Source organism: Archocentrus centrarchus, chromosome 19 (assembly GCF_007364275.1).
Source record: "Archocentrus centrarchus isolate MPI-CPG fArcCen1 chromosome 19, fArcCen1, whole genome shotgun sequence".
Taxonomy (NCBI): Eukaryota; Metazoa; Chordata; class Actinopteri; order Cichliformes; family Cichlidae; genus Archocentrus; species Archocentrus centrarchus.
The window spans coordinates 13,025,002-13,046,774 of NC_044364.1; the positions used below are offsets into that span (position 1 = coordinate 13,025,002).

At 39.2% G+C, this 21,773-nt stretch overlaps 1 protein-coding gene and 2 non-coding genes across 3 annotated transcripts; all 3 read left to right on the top strand.

Annotated features, from left to right (window-relative positions):
* The first annotated feature begins 10,592 nt into the window (after positions 1-10,592).
* trnaq-uug (transfer RNA glutamine (anticodon UUG)) lies at positions 10,593-10,664 on the top strand. The gene has a single exon. It is a non-coding gene; the product is annotated as a tRNA-Gln (tRNA).
* Positions 10,665-15,220: 4,556 nt separating this feature from the next.
* Positions 15,221-17,090, top strand: LOC115798412 (butyrophilin-like protein 1). Its single transcript, XM_030755259.1, has 5 exons — positions 15,221-15,569; positions 15,823-15,858; positions 16,068-16,352; positions 16,510-16,637; positions 17,049-17,090. The coding sequence occupies exons 1-5, from the start codon at positions 15,221-15,223 to the stop codon at positions 17,088-17,090; spliced, it is 840 nt and encodes a 279-aa protein (XP_030611119.1).
* A 4,568-nt stretch (positions 17,091-21,658) lies between these two features.
* trnaq-uug (transfer RNA glutamine (anticodon UUG)) lies at positions 21,659-21,730 on the top strand. The gene has a single exon. It is a non-coding gene; the product is annotated as a tRNA-Gln (tRNA).
* Positions 21,731-21,773: the final 43 nt, after the last annotated feature.

Sequence of the window (21,773 nt, forward strand, 5' to 3'; positions counted from 1 at the left end):
TTACTTTTCTCTTTTTCCCCCTTGGAAAACATCACACTGTTATAATAAACATCAGTAAAGAAATAAGGAAAATTAATAATATGAGAGTAAATATTTAAGAGTATAATAAGCTAAATATTAAAAGTACAATAAAGAAGATCAAAATGGATATCTCTCCACCACTCCTCCTATCATCACATCTTCCTCCTCATCCATATCAGTTGTTTGTATTAATGGCATCTGAGTTCGATCACTAGGCATAACTATTCCAACCCATCTCAATATCATTGCTTTCGCAAAAGTCAACAGCACTGTGCAAAAACAAAACATCACACATAATGATAGAATGACTGCAATCAAAATTTGCACCAATATTGCGCCCATTGGTCCCAATTTATCCTGCAACCAAGCATTAGCTGACCATCCAGCTCCTTCTGACGGACCAAATGCATCTCTAATATGTCTCAATGCATCAATGACACTAGTGATATTATCTGAACTATCTGGTATTAATGTATAACATGCTTCTCCTGTTAAATTCAAAGTCATGCATAGGCCACCTTGTTTGGCCAGAATATAATCAAGAGCCATATCATGCTTCAACAGTGTCAGTCGGTGACTTCTTTGAGTATTTGACAAAAGTTGAAATCCTTTAATGGTCTCATTTGCGAAACCCTGTAAAGTGTATGTAATGTTATCAATGTGATCTGCTAAAAACACAACACCATACCATGGAAAAATTCCTATACCCCATTTTTCTCCCAAATTTATTCTCCAATGATAAGATTCCAAGTTATGAAATTGAGCAAGTTCTCTTTTTCTTCTATTTCCCCAAATTTCATTGGATTGGTTCTTATTGGGTGCTTCACCCCTCTGCATAGTAAAAACCTCATATGGCAATTTCAAAGTTGCCATATAACAGCATCCTGTCCACCCATATGGCAGAAATATATATGCTTTATCACCACAAACCCACCAGATATCTTTAAAGTTTCCTATAGTTACATTACCTGGCAACAGTTGATGTTTCACACTCACAGTTTTACTCTGTTTTTGAAATGGTATCTTAAAAGTCACTTGAAACATCTCCTGTACATTCTTAGGCCTGTGTGCTGACAAATTTTAACGACACGGTTTTTTAGTACACCATTCATTCTTTCACAAATTCCTTGACTTTGCGGGTAATAAACCGCACCAAAACGCTGTTTTATCCCCAGTTTTTTCAAAATCAGTTTCACTGTCTTATCAACAAACTCCTTCCCGTTATCTGAAGCGATACGATCTGGAAAACCCCATCTGCTAATCACTTCTTTACACAGAAAATTGGCAACCGATTGAGCATCTTTTCGCTTTGTTGGGCAGGCCTCAGGCCATCTTGAAAATCTATCAACCACTACGAGCATGTATCTCTTACCTTCAACTGGTTTTACCATGTCAACAAAGTCTACAACTAGTTCACGCATTGGACCCCTCGGAGTCGGAATGTGACCAGGAAGAACCGTCACCCCCCTTCGAACGTTGTTTTTCAGACAGATGACACATCTGCCTATGACATAGTCAATCTGTTCAAGCAAACATGGTACCCAAAAACCATACTCTTTAATGATCTTTCTCTTGACTTCTCCTCTCGCCACATGAGCTAACCCATGCGCTTCTTGGATCATCAGACCTAAAAGGTCTGGGGGAGCTACTATGAGTCCCTCATGGTTTCTCCAAAGTCCCATAGAATCTTGGGTGACACCTCGATCAAGCCATAGCTGTTTATCAAGGTCAGGAACAGCTTCTTGCATTAAAATCACATCCCTAAGCGTGATTTTGTCTTCTAAATCTACTTCATGAGTGACCAGAAAAACTTCACCCACTTTATTAGCGCCAGTCACCGCTTTTGCAGCTTCATCAGCTGCTTTGTTACCTTGCGTGACCCTTGACATATCCGCTTTATGTGCTGCACACTTAGCTATCGCTATTTCTTTAGGCTTCATCATGGCCTGCAACAATTTAATTATTTGTTCATGGTGACGTATTGGCGAACCATCTGTCTTTCTAAAACCTCTGCTTTTCCATACTGCTCCAAACAAGTGACACACATTATGTGCATAAGCAGAGTCAGTATAAATTGTCACTCGCTTACCTTCTGCAAGCAAACATGCTTCCGTCAGTGCCACAAGTTCAGCAAGTTGTGCTGATGCTGGCTGAGGTATGACTTCAGCCTTTTCAACAACAAAATCTAATCCTTGTGCTTTTACCACTGCGTAGCCAGCACTCAACTTATCACCCACACGATAACAGGACCCATCGGTCCAAAGCTCCAGATCTGTTTCACGCAATGGGAGGGCTTGTAGATCTGACCTTAGCCTAGAATATTTCTCAGCTTCTCGCACGCAATCATGTGGTTCACCGTCTTCTAATGTTGGCAAGCTCTCAGCTGGATTCGTTGTGACGCACCTCATCAAAGTGACGTCTTCTTGCTCCAGCAGCCTGTGATATTCTCGAAGTCTGGGCATAGTCAATGTGTACTTACCATAGTTCAACAAATTTCGAAGGCTATGGTGAGTAAGTATTGTCACTGGATAACCCATCGTGATCGCTGATGCTTTCTCATACATTAGTGAGACTCCCACTAAGGCTCTGTAGCATGGTGGTAGTCCTTGCTCCACTTCTGAATAAGCAGTCGAGTAATAAGAAATCGGCTGAGGATTTGTTCCTGTGCCAGTTGGTTGGCATAGGACTGCACACGCATATTTGCCTCCTGTAGAGGTGGACACATAGAGCAAGAAATTCTTGGAGTAATCTGGAAGCGCCAAAGCTGGAGCTTCTTGCAATCTTTGTTTAATTGTTTCAAAGGCTACAAAGCCATCTGATGTCCAAGAGAGCATAGAGTGAAGCTGAGAGCTTCCAGTGTCCTTTATCATAGCTCTCAATGGTCCTGTCAAACTAGCATAATCCTCAATCCACGCTGAAGAATAGCCAGCAATCCCAAGAAATGTCATCATCTCTCGGACGGTTCTGGGCTTTGGAGCCTTTCGGATTGCTTCCAACTGACTGTGAGAAATACTTCTATGTCCTCTGGTTATTACCTGTCCCAGGTAGACCACTTTCTCCTGGCAGTACTGCAGCTTTTTCTGAGAAACCTTATGTCCTTTCTCTGCCAATATCTGTAACAACTTCATTGAATCCTTGTGACACGTTTCTGCGTCAGGTGAACAGAGCATAATGTCGTCCACATACTGAATGACAGTGCTCTTTAGCACCTGACCAATTCCTTCCAGGTCGTCTTTCAACACTTTATTGAAGATATGAGGGCTGTGCTTAAATCCTTGTGGTAACCGTCTGTAAACAAAATGTTGTCCTCTGAATGTAAATCCAAACAAACTTTGACTTTCAGTACTAAGTGGGACACTGAAAAATGCTCCACACAAGTCCAAGACTGTAAAATGCGTTGCTTCTGGTGGGACTTGAGTCAACAAAGTATGCGGATCTGGAACTTCAGCTGGAAAATCAGCAACCACTTCATTCACTGCTCTCAAATCGTGTACCAAACGATAAGAGTTATCCGGTTTCTTCACTGGTAACAGAGGTGTATTGCTTTGTGGATTCTGTGTTATCTCCAAAACACCTGCTTTCAAAAGTCCCTCAATTTGTGGTTCAATCCCTTGGATTGCCTCTTCTTTCAATGGATATTGACTTTTCCAGGGGAGTTTGACTCCAGGTCTAAGTTCCACTTTTACTGGCTGCGCTGATTTCACATATCCGATGTCAGTACTATGTTGGGACCATAAGCATTCTGGAATTTGTCGTAGCATCTCCTCTTTCAGGAAATGTGAGTCGACTTCAACACTGCAAATAGATTCATAAGTCATTTGTACAGCCTGTGGCTGTCCTTTTCCTTGAGTAAAAATCATGATTTTGATAAATCGACGATCCTCACTCATCCAGATGGCATGGTTTTCTTTAAGTGGAGCAAAACTAGCTCCTTCTGCTTTTTCCATCATTTCTCCAAGGTCCTTCTGCTCGTATTCTTCAGACACCAGCAAAGTTACATGTGGCACACTTTTCTCAACGTTGAATTCTTTCTGCAAAAATTCACTTTTTTCTATCTTCATAGCTGCTCCTTGTGGTCCCAAAATTATGCAATTTGAAGAAAGTTGAACTTGTTCTGGTTGACGACCCAACCATTCTTCTGGATCTGCTTTTGTAGCATCTTTGAAGTACTTAAGTGTACAATGCAATGGGTATTCAGGAAGTCTCGCTTTTGGTATATTTGCCACAATAAATTTTTCCCATAGTCTGACTGGTTCCAGGAAATCGGTGTCAAGATTTCCGATCCAAAATACTAACGAGGCTTCAGTCTCTGTTGTCATTGATAATTGATGAGACACATCTTCTGGCACATCCACCAGACAACCGTCTGGTGTACATTTAATTGTGCAATTTAATTTACACAAAGCATCTCTGCCCAAAAGTGCCACAGGTGTATGTTCTGATACCAGTATGGGCAATGTGGTCTTCAGGTTTTTATAGCAGAGCTCGATTGGCTTAGTAAGAGGAACCAGCTGCTTTACTCCCTCAAATCCGATTGTCCTCACATATTGTCCAGACATAGGAAGATGTGTAGCATCTTCAGGTCGCACACAGGTGAAAGCTGCTCCGCTATCTGCCATCATCTCCAATTGGCGATTATTCACTTCCACCTTTACTGTTGGATCTTTTTCTGGTCCTGATGCTACCAGCTGACACCTCCCACTCGGATTCTCTGGGCATCCCTAAAATCCTAGTTCCGGCCCCCTGAAAGGGTTAACCGTTCCCCTGGATCCTCTTGGTTGGCCTCTGAATCCTCCTCTGAAATTTCCTCTGAAGTTTCCTCCTGAACTGTTGCAGTCTCGAGCCAAATGGCCAAATTGTCCGCAATTGTAGCATCTTTCTGAAGACCGTTGTAAATTTGAGTTAAAACTACCTCCTCTTCCTCTTCCCAGTGTTCCACGTCCTCTGATTCTCCAGGACTGCACTGAATTGAACACTGGTTGGGGGTAGGGTGCAACCGGAACCACCGATGAAAGCTGAAATGGTTGAGGCTCAGCCTGATTGGGCTGCACTTGTATTGCTGGTTGGTTTACTGGAGGCTGACTTTGCATGACAACAGCTTGCTTCTTTTCCTTCCTCTTACTCTCTCCCAGCTGTATCTGATTGAGCTTCCTGAGTGTCTCTTGATCTTGTTCTTTTTGGTCATGTTCTTTTTGCGATATAATTCCACTTGGTGAGCAATGTGATCCGTGTATATTCCTTTCTCCATGCTTCCAAGGCCAACTACTTCTGCCAATTTGCTTCTTACTGGCAAAGGTAGTCCCTTCTGTATCTTGGCTCTCAAAATTGATTGTTCCATTTGGTTCAAATCAGGATCATTTCCAGTAACATTCCTCCAAACTTGAAGAGCTCTCGATACATATGCTCTCGGGTTTTCTTCCTGTCCCAATGGTTCAATAAAGATGTTATCTGGGTGCACATTCGTAGGAAATGTGTCTCTCAGAGCTCTCCACATCCGCCCTCTATTTGCAGCGAAGAGGTCTGCATCATTTGCTGCAGTCGTCACATATTCATTGAGTCCTGCTTTCTGCAGAATCTCCTCCATTGCAGGTATCCCAAGGAGACTTGCCAAAAGTCTCTTCACATCTCCCATAGCTGGTTGTGTTCCTACCATTATCTCTTCCAGCTTTGAGATCCACGGATGAGCACCATCTTGAAGGGTAGGGAGCTTCTCAAGTATGTCCGACATGTCCGTATTCTGCCAGGGCTTATACTCCAATGCCTGTCCCCTTATGATTACTGGACACATCTTTTCAGGCGTTTTTCTCTTCCTTAGACGTAATGTCATTGCTGATCTCTGAGATTCTTCCTTCTGAAGCTCTTTCTTCTGAGCCCTCAGTTCCTTTAATTGATTTGTCAAAGCGGTTTGAGTAGTTGAAATAGTAGCTTTATCCAGGAATGACAAGCACTCATCGATACTTCTTTCAATGTCTCTTAGTGTTCTTTGTCTGTCCTCTTCAATTCTTGTGCTGGATGCTACTGGAAGGAACCTTCTGGAAGAAGAATCTTTACTTTCCCATTCTTCATCACTGTCTCCATTCAAACTCTCCTCAGAAGTGTCGTCTTCTGAGTCTTCTTTCTTCTTCATCTTTCCTCCTTTCTTTTCTGCTTTCATTAATATGCGTCTAATTTGAGGATCATATCCACCCACAGTTCTTTCCAAGTCGTTTCCATCATCACCTTGTTCTCCTTCCATCCTTCTGTTCCTAGTCTTCAAGGTTGCTGTCTTCTTTTTACTTTTAGAACTTGGAGTCAATTTTATAGTGGTCTCAGCTTGTCCCACTTCAATTACTCGATCATTGTCATCCTTAATGTGATAATTGCCATCTTGATTGAGTACTGGTAATTGTGGGTAGACGTCTTCAAACTCCACTTTCTGTTCGTATGGAGGTGGGTTTTGTACTGGAGTCAAGTGTGAAAATGGCAGATTAATTTTTTCCATCAATGTCTCCGTTTGTTTCGTATTTTTCTCAATTTCTTTCAAGCTTTTTTCTCTCTCTTCTCTTGTAGCTTGTACCAGCTTCTGTCCTTCGATGTCAAACAGCTGTAAAATTCCAAGCTCCACTTGTCTCTTCTCTTTTCGTCGTTGTCCTGTTTTTCCCTTCTTTTGATTTAGTTTGTAGGTGGACACAAGCACCTGCATAGTTTTGATCACTTCTGGGTTGAGAGTTCCTGCCTTTGGCCAGGGCTTTTCCAAATCTGGCCAACGCTCATTCCATTTATTCGACACTTTTACGATAAGTGGTTTAATCAAAGGATTACTTTGCTGAACCACTTCAATTGGTGTGATTGTTTGCTTAGTTTTAATGTCTTTCTTAGACATTTTAGCAATTATATTTATTCCCTTATTTAGATTTAAAATCAAAATTTTCTTGAATCTTTGGCTTACTCCCCCTTTTTTTTTTTTTTTTTTTTTTTATTAATAATCTATTTATTTATTTATTCAGTTATGCGATTAATATCATCAACCTTATTTAATGCTAATAATTGTAGCACAATTAGTAAAGATAAGTTTGCCAACACCAGAAGAAACAGCAAGCCTGCTGTTGCGAAAAATTTCACTTGACACGCGGTCTTTTGTGAAACAAATTCGTCAAAATGCTGTATAAATTTGTCAAACCAGTAAACAAATATTATATGAAACACCAAAATACTCAAACACAATACAAGATAAATCAAATTCAAGACCTATGGACTTTTAATAACTAATTCAAACTGTGTTCACTAATATACGGTCAATCTGTGCCAAGTCTGTGCAAAGAATGAAAGCAAATATATTGTATAAAACACCAAACCAAAGTATGTGCCTATATAGTATATAAATGAAGGCAAAATAAGTGTGTTTAAAGAACTTTAGAAAGTGGTGTTTTATCAAAGGAGTTTGATTGACAAGAAAAAACAAACACTGGCCTGTTGCTGAAGTCAGCTTGCAGGGCTATTCAGTCCAGGCACATCTGGATTCACTCAGCTCAGCTCACCCCCCCTTGGTCTCTCTCTCTCTCACTCAAGCAAAAAGAAGGAGAGAAGGGGCAAAGGTTAGTTTGACATTTAACACAGTTCTGCACATCAGATTCTTTCTCCATATAACACTCCATATGACAATAAGGTTTATTTCTTTAATAAGAAAAGTTTATTTCACACTCAAAACACCTCTCACAGCAGTCTGTATGTTTTTGGGGCTCATAGATGGGGCTTTATAACAATCAATTAAAGGACTTCTCTTTCTTTTCCCGCTCTCTCTCTTTTTTTTTTTTTTTTTAAATGCATATATATATATATTTTAATGACAGATAATAAAACTAACAAAAGTCCCCAGGGAAAAAATGGCTATCAAATGTCTCTCTTGTGAAGGCTCATGGATTTTGTCCTTCACAAGGGCTCATGACTTGTAACAATAAGGGCAGCTCATGTATTGTATTCTTTTTATATTCTAAGTAATAACAACATTCAGAAACCTTTATTTCCAATCACCGTCCAGCAGCAATTATCAAAAAGATTCAACAAAAAACATTTCAACACACACACATTCTACGTCAGTCACAAATGCAGGAGACACACACACATACCCACACACACACATACATACAGCTCCTGCTCACTGAACAAAGAAAAGGGAGGGGGGGGCCCTACATACACACAAGATTGGGGTGCTGTCTCACACTCTTACCTAAACATCCCTTCCTTCACATAAACATATGCCAACACACCCAGTTCACACACAAAGCATAAATTCACTAGCACTGACACACACACACACAGAAATTACTGCTCTCCATATGCGCACACATTTCTCCAACTTATCCAACATACACACACATCTGTGCATAGTGTACTGCAGTTACACATACGCACACACAGACATAAAGGACAAACAACATCCCAATTCACATAAACATTTAGACTGACACAAAAGAGCAAGGGAAGTCAGGTGGGGCCTCAACCTCACAAAAAGAAAGAAACCAATTCCACAGACACGTCTCGCTCAACATGAAACAGAAATACACAGATTAGTCGACTTTTTCTTCTCTGCCACTGCCGCTTCTTCTCATCTAGTTCTAGGATACAAATTTATGCTACCTCTTAACCAAGTGCAAATTCAAATAGAAGGTTATATCATACACAACTCGTCAGCAGTGATGAAAACCTTTTCCATAGAACTTTTTGCACTTCCAGTTTTCCTCCCAAACAAAAAAACTGACCTAATTAACCAATTCTAATGTTTAATCAGGATTTAGGCCTGCCTAAAGCAGCTCCATTATAGAAGGCTTAACCCAATTAAGCGGCTATTTCTCTTAACACTTGCATACCTATCATGTATGCTCTTTTCCTTTATTTATCACTTCTCTTATTCTCTATAATCTCTTCCCTGGCCAGGTTACACACTTCTGGATCCACTACTTAATCAAGCTTCAGTTTTCAAGGCATAGCATAAAATAAAACACATGACTGAGACAATCAGAAAATGGGCCCACTAATTGTCAAGCATAGTATTAATTAATGCTGTTTTACCATTACTGATAAGCTGTGCACTCCTCTTTTCACTATATTCATCCCTTCTCTTAAAATTTAGAACGAGGTCACCCCAAAAAACACAAACACTATAAACCCCACACACAGGGCTTTTTCAGTGTGACATTAACAGCTCTGATAGCCGCTCAAACGGGAAACAGCTGGCTCAAAATAAAGGGAGCACACACTCACCCTCTTTACTGGCCTCTGAGCAAAAAGCTGGACCGTCGAGTCGTCAGGCTGCAGTCATCACAAGCTGTCTCAATCCGTGACGCCAAAATTTAAGGTGTATTCAGTGATGTGTTCTTGGGAAAAAATCCTCGCTGACAAATGTCTTAATGCATATATACAAAAGTTTATTGCAAAGAAACAGACAGTGTCAAAACAGGCGCTTTCCTTTGCGACCTGGGAGAGGGTAAGTCTCTAATCGCCCTAGCTCCCAGACAAAGGGACTTGCAAGAGTTATATAGTGTAGTGTTGGCAACCCCCACATCCTAACTTCCATATATGGTTATAAAAACAAACTTCAGCCTCCTAACCTATAGCTAAACATCTGGACATCTCCTTATATGGCAAGCCAGAGAGGTAGAAGAGGGGGCCTCTTTGTGCATTCCTTCTGGCTTGAGGCCAGAACTTAAAGCTCAGGTTACCCTTCTGCACAATCAATAAAGGCTAAAAGAAAGGGACCATATATGCATACACATAGAAAGTTTAACAGAACAATACAGACACTACATAAAGTATTTTCTGAATAACCAGGTATAGCTTATTTCCTGCATGTATGTGAGGTCATTCCTTTTTTAGAGAGAGCAACAAAAGGTTACACTCTCTCATACCATTCACTCCTAAAGCAGCCCTGACTCAAGGCCATAATCCTAATGGAGAAAACCTATACATAGATGCAGTTTAACACACAATTTAACACACAGATCGATCAGACACTACACAAGCATAAGCAGGTGTTCCTGTTTCTGCGTGCTTTGTTGTAGCAAAGTTCACTGCAGAGCAATGATGCCAACCGAATATTACTTATTTCACTGTCGGGCAGAAGAGAGTTCAAGACAGCCAGGCCTTCTTTATGTTAGCTGCTCAGACAAACTTACAGTACAACTCCAGTCGGAGATAACGGGCATCACGACGGTGCTTGTCAACTTTCTCTGTTAAGAAGAACTTTCTGCTTCAGTCATAGGACTGTTCCTTTGCACCAAATGATCCCAATAAGTTTATGAGCAAAATGATGAATAAAAATCTCAAAAGAAGATTAAAAAAATGTAACAGTAAAAGGCAACACTGTTGCAAATAAGACAAGAAATTAATGCTACAGAGTGATAAAATAAAGATTTTACCTCCAGTTAATTGTTTTAATGCTGCTGTTTATTTCTAAAGAGATGACTGCTCATGAAACGTTACACTGGGTGCAATTAAACATAAAGGAGCTTGCTTTAATTTATCGTCAGAAGGTAAAAATAAGTTTACTGAGTATGTATTCTTGATGATAAATGCTGTTAAACCAGTATAGGAGTGGTCTCATGGTGTAATGGTTAGCACTCTGGACTTTGAATCCAGCGATCTGAGTTCAAATCTCGGTGAGACCTGGACTTTTAAGATATGTACGTCCATATACAACGAGATTAAGGACTTGTTCTTTACAGTTCTGAAATGTATCTGTTCTCTAATGATCCATGACTGTAATGCCATAGCAACCTCTTGCTCAGCTTACCCAAGCAGTGGATTTTATGAGATTGCAAGATATATGTCAGGATGGCCAAGAAGTCTAAGACATTGTGTTCAAGTCACGAGGGTTCAATCACACCTGACATCAGTGTTCTGTCATAGAATCTGATCTAAGTAGCACTGTAACACCACAAATCCGGTCCATACATGGTACTTATGAGAACTTTTGTATGTGATGTGCTTGTATAAAAAAAAAAAAAACATATGTCTCTAGTAAAACAGAGCTCTATTGCTTTGAGCCTTTTATTTTGCATTATCACACTATGCAGCTTTAATCAAAGTAACAACGAATAGCAAAACACCTAACTGTAAGTAAAACTGTGTGTTATTGTCACAACCAAGTACTTAAACAAAAAATGACTCCTGTATTTGCTTTACTGTTGTATGGATCAAATTAGTGACTTCAGCAACAGACATGAGTGTTATTTTGGAACACACTGAGACTGAAACAGAACTACCTGTTTAAAATGGTTGTGTCACGTGACTTCTTAAATAAATAAAAAGTTGAATAAAAAATGTCCTTAAATAATCCGATCTGCTTTTTAAACTGGTTTTAAATGTGTTTTCAAACATAATGAATGAAATATGCTTCATTCTTCAAGTCCAGGAGTCACCACAGTGGCTGCATTAGAAAGAAGTGATGCAATCTTACCCTGCTCTCTCAGCACCAAGAAGAACCTTGTACAAAAGCTTTTTGATTGGAGGAAAAAGGCACCAAATAAACAGGAGGTGTTCATGTATGATGAAGTCCGTCATTATAATAATGTCCTTCAAGATCAAGATGAGCAATTAAGAGGACGAATGTCACATTTTCCAGAAGATCTGGAGTTTGGTAACACCTCTATCATCACCAGAAGTGTGAGGATGGCTGACAGCGGCAACTACACCTGTGATTTCCCTCATCTGCAGCCAGAACCACAAACAGGCCCTGTAACAGGCTGGTGACCTGTCCAGGGTGTACCTTGCCTCTCATCCTATGACAGCTGAGATAGGTTATGTCTATCTTACACTGTGACACATGCATTTTCAGAGGTATATAAATATCATTAATATGATAAATACAATGCCGGACTTTGAATCTAATGGTCTGAGTTGATCTCTCAGCTGGACCTGATTTTATAAGGTCAAGTAGTATTTGCATCTTCTATAAGTTGAACATCTTGTTCTTTGTGTGCATACCATAAATCAGAAAATGACCAGCTCTCAGACAATCCATGACAGCCTCATATAGTTAGTCCCAATAACTTGTTCAAACAATTAATTTCACAAAATTGTCACTGTGACAGATCTGCCAGGATGGCAGAGTTGTCTAAAGCACTAAGAGGTACACAGAAGTTATTACAGCTGAAATACAAATTTTCCATCACAAGTTTCAGTTCTCACCATTATTTAGGTATCAGCATGATAATGACCTGCGTCATGACCTTGAACACAGCTTACATTACTATTGTTTTTCTCATCTTTGTGCACTCAGTCTTTGTACAAGAAAATTACAGTTACATGGCCCCACAGATACACAAAGGTTATTTGAGTTGAAAGACAAATTTCCCACTACACCACCTACTCAAATCAGATTGTTATCAGGTGATTAGGATGATGATGATGAGGATGATGAAGAAATGGTGATTTTAAAAAATTTGCTCAAAAAAAATGAAAGGAATGCTTTTTAATCAGAGTATAGCATCGTCAATTAAACTTGACAATGGTATATTGATCTGATCAGTTCAGTAGTGGAGGGGGTTGTTAATCAGTATCAGCTGCTTTGGTGTTTGTGAAATTAACAACAGGTGCGCTAGAGGGGCAACAATGAGACAACCCCCAAAACAGGAATATTTTACAGGTGGAGGCACTGACATTTTTTCCCTCCTCATCTGTTCTGTTTTTTTCACTAGTTTTGTATTTATCTAGGTTAGCATGAGGTGATATCTGGACCATGCAGAGGTTGCATAGGTTGTCCAATTCCTCCAGGATGGCACATCAATATGTGCCATTGACAGAAGGTTTGTTGTGTCTCTCAGCACAGTCTCATAAGCATGGAGGAGATTCCAGGAGGCAGGCAATTATTCTAGGAGAGCTGGGCAGGGCCATAGAAGGTCCCTAACCTATCACCAGGACTGGTATCTGCTCCTTTGGAGAAACAGGATGAGCACTGCCAGAGCCCTACAAAATGACCTCCAGCAGGCCAGTAGTGTGAATGTCTCTGACCAAACAATCAGAAACAGACTTCATGAGGGCGGCCCGAGGGCCAGATGTCCTCTAATGAGTGCTGTGCTCACTGCCTGGCACCGTGGAGTCCCATTGGCATTTACCATAGAATACTAGAACTGGCAGGTCCACCACTGGTGCCCTGTCTGGAGAGGCATGTTATTCTACACTGTATATCATGACTGGTCTGGTGGTGGGTTAGTGATGGTCTGGGAATGCATATCCATGAAGGGATGCACAGACCTCTATAGGCAACAACACCCTGACCGCAATTAGATATTGGGATGAAATTTTAAGGCCCATCATCAGAACCTGCGCTGGTGCACTGGGTTCTTCCTGGTGCACAACAATACCCAGCCTCATGTGGTGAGAGTATGCGGGCAGTTCCTGGAGGATGAAGGAATTGATACCATTAACTGGCCCCCACTTTCACCTGACCTGAATCCACTAGAACACCTCTGGGACATTATGTTTAGTCCATCCGTGCCACCAGGTTGCACCTCAGACTCCCCAGAAGTTCAGTGATGCTCTGGTCCAGATCTGGGAGGAGATCCCCCAGGACACCATTCATTATCTCATTAGGAGATTTTCGGGGTGTCTTTGAATTCAGCCCTCTGTTGATTGATCATTTTAATTTCCATGACAACTTGCAGAAGGAGAAACCATTATTTGAAATTAACAAAACTAAATAACAATAAGAAAAACTATGTGATGTGTAGTGATGCCACTTCTGACACTGAGGCTTCGAAACACGCTTTAAAGTTGAGAGGTTACTTATTGTGAAGCAGTGGGTCGGAGCTTGTGTCAGTAGACATCACTGATGACGTTTGGTACTTCATTTCTTCAGTCAGACTGAATCAGGTATCAACTTCTGCTGCTCCTGGGAAAATTTTATTTTCATAAAACCAAATGGACAGACTCTGAACCAAATATTAATCGCTTCGGTCAAGGACTTCTGCAATATAGCACAACAATTAAAGAACTGGAGAATAAAAAAGGCAATTGAAACCAATCATATTCTGAACAAATTTTATGTTAATTAGTAACTTTCTAATATATTTAATTTGCATATTGTATATTGTTATTGTGCTATGGTTTTTATATTCCTCTCATTTTTTTCTTTTATGTAACCCTGGCATTAAGATGTTCTGTATATACTTGTTAATTGTTAATAAAGTTTGAAAAAAAAAAAGACTAAATCAAGTGACTGGTTCAAATTCACTCTGAAACGGGATATTCAGTGTATTTAAGATGACCGAAACTCCGTTTCATATCTTGAAATGGAGATGTGTGTTACTAAAAGATGGTTTGTGTGAATTTTGGACTTTCAATAATAGAGCCTGGCAATGTTTCTACACCGCCAGTGGCATTTATCTACTGCCTCTGAGCTCCATCAGACCATCCCCCTTCACTCAGCCAGGCTCTGCATGTCTCTACAAAAGGTGCTCTCCCTGACGTTACAGGATGTGGTTTTCAGTATTTGATGCAAGCTCTCTGTATCAGAGTGATGAGAAAGTTCTGAGGGGGAGGAACCCCCATTTTGATGGGGGTTTCTTACGTAGTCTTCAGCTGACGGGCAGATCTCTCCCTGTTTTTTTCTGACTTGCAGCGCACAGCACAAGATGAACAGCCTTTACAGTTTGAGTCCTGAAATGAAGCTGATAACTACGAAGATTTTATTTTCATGCCTCTTTTTTCTGAATATATCTGCAATAACACAAGGACATGTAACCTGTAAGTAGACTAATGACACTAAACATTTGTTAGCAGCATTATTATGAACTGACAATGAATGTAAGAGACGAGTTATTTAGTCTACATTTAAAGGATAGCACTGTTGGAGAATGCATTTGCTTTCGGGGGAGGGGAGAAAATGTGTTTTATCTCTCAAAGCAGTTTTTTGTTTCAAAAAACGTGTTAAAGTAGTTCAGAGAAATTGTAATGACTGATTCTTAATTTGGTTTATCTTTTAAGGAAACACTTGCATGAAACACACAGTAGATTGTATGTTGGCCAAATTGCTGACTTCAGGTGCAGACACATGAAGTGAAATTTTGGAACACACTGAGAATCTAATAAAACTACTTGCTAAAAATGGTTGGGTCATGTGACTTCTTAAATAAATAAAAAGTTAAATAAAAAATGTCAGTAAATAATTCTACCTGCTTTGCAACATGGTTTAAAATTTGTTTTCAAACATAATGAATGAAATATGCTTCATTCTTCAGTCGTTGCTGTGGCTGCATTAGAAGGAAGTGATACAGTCTTACCCTGCGCCCTCAGCACCAAGCAGAACCTTGTGCAAATGCTCTTTGACTGGAGGAAAAAGGCACCAAATAAGCAGGAAGTGTTCATGTATGATGAAGGCTGTCATTATAATAATGGCCTTCAAGGTCAAGACAAGCTGTTTAGAGGGCGAGTCTCACATTTTCCAGAAGAACTGGAGTCTGGTAACGCCTCAATCATCATCAGAAATGTGAGGATGGCTGACAGTGGCGAATACACTTGTGATTTCCCACGTTTGCAGCCAGAACAAACATTCATCATTAAACTTGTTGTTGGTGAGTTCTTTTTGAAAGCAAGCTGGAAAAAGACATTTAAAGACCACAGCTGGAATCACTTGTTTGCTACCAAGTGATTAAAACAACAACAAAGACAAAAAACTAAATCTATACGACATATAGAATTTTTTCCCAAAATATTTTTTATCGCACTGACTTTTAGATAAAATGGTCAAGTATAAATATTTTAAGTCTTACTGATACAAATGTTTAAATTCATGATGTGAAAATTTGTGTATTGTTTGCTTTTCAGAATGTGTCCTTAAAGACCGATCAGAAGAAAAATCAGGTGAGTGGTGATGTCGCTGAGGCCTGCACATCATATCTGTGTGAGCTGGAACTCGGTTGACCTCAGTGTTTGAACGCCACTTTAAATTTATATTTCTCACTACTTTTCTCTCTTAAATACTCATATTCTCGTCTTCAGTCTTGTAACAGAACAACACGACATTATTCCGTTTCTTCTGCTCCAACTGTATCTTTATGTTTTAATTACAGGGGCAGCTCCAAAGCCGTACACCTGGATTCTGAATACCACAGAGGACAGAGCACTGCTGAAGTGTGAGGTTCCAGGTGCTTCTCCAAAGCCTAAAGTTGAGTGGCAGGACAGCGATGGAAACATCCTTCCTGCTGAAGAGCCACAGGTGTCATACAGAGGAGACCGCTGCTACATCACCCTCCTCACTAATGTGACCAAGATGAAGACCAACCTCCTCCACTGTGTAGCCACACAGGAGGAGCTCTGTCATGTGACTCATGGTGAGATCTATGTGCATTATCATGGTAAGATTTATTTACTGGTGTTTTTTCTGAGCAAATAACTATAATTGATTTATTTTTAGACACTGTTTAATCGCAGTTGTGTGTAGTCTGTGGTCAGTGTGGTGTATGTGGCATCCAGCTACAGTCCTGTATTAACTTTTTGTTTAACGTGTTTCAGAGAAAACGGGTGAGTTCAAGTCCTGTTCTGGAGTTGGTGTGTTTATATGGGGATGGGTTTCTGGAGTTCTGACTGTTGCTGCACCTCTGGCTCTATTTGTAGCTGCAAAACACATCAGGAAAAGAGGCGTGAGTTACTCATATGTTTCTAACTTGATGGCTTGGGCTAAAAGGACTTTAATGTATACAGAAGGATCGATCAAATGTGGAACGAGATTTGATTTTAAGAAAATAATCAGTAGAGTCAATTATACTGAGTCATTTGTCCAGCTAACAGGTGAAATGTGACTTGCTTAATTTCATTTTGAAACATGGAGTCATGTACATGCTGTAGATGTTGATTAATGAGCTCACAGCTCATAGCTGTGACTGCCCACTGGGTTCACTGTTAACAGTAAAGTCTTAAGAATCAAAGAGCTTCATTTGCTGTGCAGTAGCTTTAAGTTAGATGCTGGTAATAACCTTTTTTTTTAGAGCACCATTTTTCATATGTATGTGTTAGTGTGTATTATAACACTGACTTCTTTTCTTTTTCTGCAGCTTCTCAGAGAAAACAGAGATGATCCTTCTAAGGATCCTTGAACCGGTGACACAGAGCTGCCACTAAAATTAGAAATTGTTTAGCGTCATTATGAAGGTGTGTGCACACGTGGGGAAATGGAGTCTGTATCTCTGTTTCAAGGTCCGTCTCATTTTTTTTTACCTCTGTGCTGTTTTTCCATCTTTTACACTGATGTCTGTGAAGAGTCAAATTTGAACTCCACTCCACTGTTGTAAAGAAAATTAGAAAACCAAAAAATTAAACTGTAGTGAGTTACTATAAGATATTTCAGATCATATTGATCATATCACTTTCGAGTGTTTAACTCCAAAATCTCAGGGACTCAAAGCACAAACTACAACTGCAACTCTGAGAAATCAGGAGACTTGTTGTACCAACAGATTGACCACATAACGGCTGCTATTTTGTTTTCTTTTAAAAGTGCACTATCAGTGGTTAATAAAGTGATGACGGGCACCTGACGTCACTCTATGGTTTGACTGAAGGTGATGCTGCAAAAGAAATAGATTATTCTTTAAGAGATGTTAGAGATTGTTCTGAACATCAGTGCAGCAGACAGTCTTTCAGTCATTCAAGGGAAACAGACTTTACCTCACTATGAAAGGTTTTAAAAGGTGGAGTTAAAATCAGCTGCTTTCATGACTTAAAATATGACTAAGATTCACAGTGTGTGAGCCAAAACCAAGAAGGCTTCCTGAAAAACTTGACTGTATTTTATCTTGAATGTGTACTTAATGAAATTCACTTTTTCTTCCTGCTGTTAAAATAATTTCTTTGGATGAACAAACTGTTACTGTCTTTTTATTCAGAGTCAGCTGAAGCGGTGCCTTTCATAGTTGTGCTCGTATTGCTAAAAAGTATTGCTGTTTTTGTGTGTATCTCTCTTTTTTTTCTAATAATTATGCTGGTTTTAATAAACATGAAAGAAATGTTATCTTCTTATTAGTGTTCCGTTCATTTCTATCAGGTCAAAATACATGATTTTATTTCTCATTTTTGATCTTATTCACAGTTTTTAACCATGTTAACTATAATGATGGCTGATGTAACAGCACTGAAGCTCTTGTGGTACTTTCTAAAGGATTGGGTAATGTGTATAAACTGCATTGTTTATATAAATGTGCTTTCTCAAGGAATGATCATAAAAAGAGGAGTCTGAGGTAAAGAGTTATTGTCTCTGGTTGTGTTCCTAACACTGGATTAGGAGAGGTATTTTTGATGACTGAACAAAGAAAAAAAAAGATTTGAACGATCGTGTACAAATTCCAGAATCCGAGCTTTTAAATAAATTCCCAATCAGACATTCCCAAATGTTAGAGTGACACAGCTAATTTTGAAATGTGAAAATTTCCTGCAGCTGACCCAAACCTTTAAGTACAACTCTGATCATCACAACAGTCTCAGATGAAAAATTTCTTTCTTTGTTTTTTCACTGATTAATTTTGATCTTCTGATGATTTACGTGTTGAAGCTGATTCTGTGTTATGTTCAAGTCAGAAAACATTCACACTCAGCCACATGCTGCCCTCTACTGTCTACAGTGAACTTAGTGGCTCACATTCTCAGCTAAAGATGGTCCTCCAACCTCAGTCTGATCTGATGCTGGTTTCTAAACAGCTTCACTGGTTCTACTCATTTTAGAGGTAATAATGAGGGAGGTGGGCACTCTGACATCCTGCTGATTATGTGCCACTTCAGAGGGATTCAGGGTCCTTTGGGTTTTTATAAAATGTAAGAGATGCCAAAATGTATTTAGCACATCATCTCGTAATAATAATATTTTGTTTATTTATTTTCAGCTTAAAAATTATGAAGTGTTTTAAAGCACTAAAATTTGAAATGTTAAAAATCCCTTATGGTTGGGGAAAAATGTGTAATAAGATCGAATGATGTTCATGCCTTCTACAGGAGGTTGAGGATCTAGGTCCTTGTATGTGCCCCACCCACTGGAAAATGATCAGTTCTCTAAGGATCCATGGCCACACATTGATTCCAGTAGTCAGTTCAGTCAAACAATTACTTTCATGAATCTGCTGTGGGTAATGTCAGGACGACCAAGTGGCATAAAGTTGTTGCATTCAGATTGTAGTCTCTCCTAGAGGGTTGGGGTCAAATCCCACCTCTGACAGCAGTGATTTTCTCCATGTAACAGTAAACAGCTATGAGGCTAGTTTACTGTGAGACCTACCACTAAAATAACAGTTTCAAAAGTTCCACTAGTGAGTGACCTGTATGTGCCAAGTTTGTGGACAAAAAGACAACTGTCAGGGTATGCTTTATGGAACTAAAAATTAAAGTTGTGATTGTGCCCGTTCACCAAATAATCATTAAACTTTGCTAAACACTCATGAGATCGGTAAACCATGAAAACCACCATAAACAAATTCTAACAAAATCCACCAGAGTGCCGAGATTACAGCTCGAAAGTTAGGAATTGGTTTTTGGGTTAAAGTTAGAGTTAAGTTAGGGTTAGTGTAAGGATTTGACAATCAGTTTTAAAGTTACTGTCCTGGGAATTCATTGTTAATGATGGTCATCACAAAGATGACAATATGAATAATGTCTGTGTGTTTTCATATCATAAAATGATCATATCACGCAGTAACCAGTAAGAATGTAGCCAGCAACCAATCAGGATGCTTAGCTTGCCTCAGTAATTAAGGATTTTCAGTTTGACGCTGCTGTTCATAAGGTTATCATGGACTGTTTGATACATTGTCACTTGTTGAACCCAGATACTGGACTTTTAGACAGAGTTGGACTGATGCTGATTACCATGCGTTCATCGAACCAGTAACTTCACCTTTCATGTATTTTATTATTAGTTGATTAAGCTGGGAGTAACGTTCCAGCCAGCTTGCTAATCCTTAGATTAGCAGGCCAAACTTCAGTTCGTCTGTTCTGTCCTAATTTACATTAATTCACTATTTTATAAACAGTAAGTAGCAGCAATTCATGAGATTCAGCTGGTTTCTCAGTTCTCAGTTTTTTAATGAAATGTTTGGACAAGTTGTCACATAATCATAGGTCACTAGTCAAGTTTTTGGTAATAATGATAATATTAATATTGATAATTAGGCCAGAGCCGACGAAGTTGGCTGACGAAGGAGCCTATTGCAATCACTATGCAACATACCCCAGAATGCACAAAAAACCCCACTGTCGCATGGGACGCAGTCGCAGGTGACCCCTGACCTCATATGGACGTGGGTCAGGTGAAAAGGTACTGCAATTGGACTTGTTTGGAAGACAAGGATCTTTTAAAAGCACTTGCCAGCGGTTTCGTTTCAGCGACGGTTGTCAGGAGTCTTGCAAAGTTTTGCAACATTAACTGTACAACAGAAAATAAATAAATACTTTATTTGTTGATGTAGAATTATGTAGAATTTGTCAATAATACATTTCTTTATGTGTAGTGAGGTATTTTAATAGTATTTTATTGCTACTTTTGCTAAAACATTAGTTCTAAAAATGCCACCATTCATCATTGTCACTTAATACTAAATCGAAAGCTATATTTGTCATATATTTTTTAACAGTTTTTCAGCCAGGAAGGAGTGCAGCAAGAGGTTGTCAGAGTGGCGTGTTTTAATCTGGTGTAGTTTGTCTTGTTAGAGACTAACGGAAGTTTTATTTTATTTTATTCTATCTTTCGAGTTGGAGAGGTTGGTGGAGGAACATCCAAAGAAGCAGTTCAATGCTGCTATAAATTTGGACAGTGCTTTAATATTAAGGGTGTATGGTATGACGATATACTTATGAAAGAATCAAAGCACTTCGTGTCACAGGCAAAATCACTGATACATTATTTATGATGAACAGTGTTTACCATAGTTTTTGAGTCCTATAAGAACATAAATGATAATTTATAGTAGAACAAAAATAAAGAAGAACTAATAAGGTAAGTGACTTTGAAAAATAATGAAGCTCCAAACTTTGAAATAACCTTTTTCACCATCCATTTATCCAAGGTGAGACTTTTGGGTATTGACTGTTGATTAATGTTCAATAAGACTAAAAAAAGATTATTATTATTATTTATTAAAGAAAAATTTCCATTGTGAAATTACATTCTGCAACAAGCAGTGACAAAACTGACAAACTGAGAACAGCTGAGAAACTTCCACCAGATACTTTTCATCAGTCATTGATATTTACCATTTATAAAACACCAGTGATGATGATGATGATGATGATAATGATGGATGATGATTTGGGCCTTTTTAAATCAAAATTCTGGATAACAAGCTCATGAAAACTGCCCAACTGCTGCTTAGGTTCCAGTCTCTTCCTGAGACGTGGGTTCAAATCCCTCTCCTCACAAGCAGCTTCTTTAAGTTAATGAGATTTAGCTAACCAGTTAATGAAGTGCAGTACATAAGAAACACATGTATCCTAACATGTCAAAAAATCTGTTATGGAAAAATTGTTTCAATCTTTTAAATATATCAGTGTCTCCTACACAGAAGTCAAGGAGGAGTGTCCCAGTAATTCTGAAAAACATGATCTGCAGGGTGCAACCTGCTAGTATAAGATCGTCAACATTATCATTAATCTATTCTGATGGTAATGTGCTATGTCTCTGACTGGTTCCATGGTGTAATGGTTAGCACTCTGGACTTTGAATCCAGTGATCTGAGTTCAAATCTCAGTGGAACCAAAGTTTGTGCTTTAAATCTATATTCTACTCATCATTGCACTCA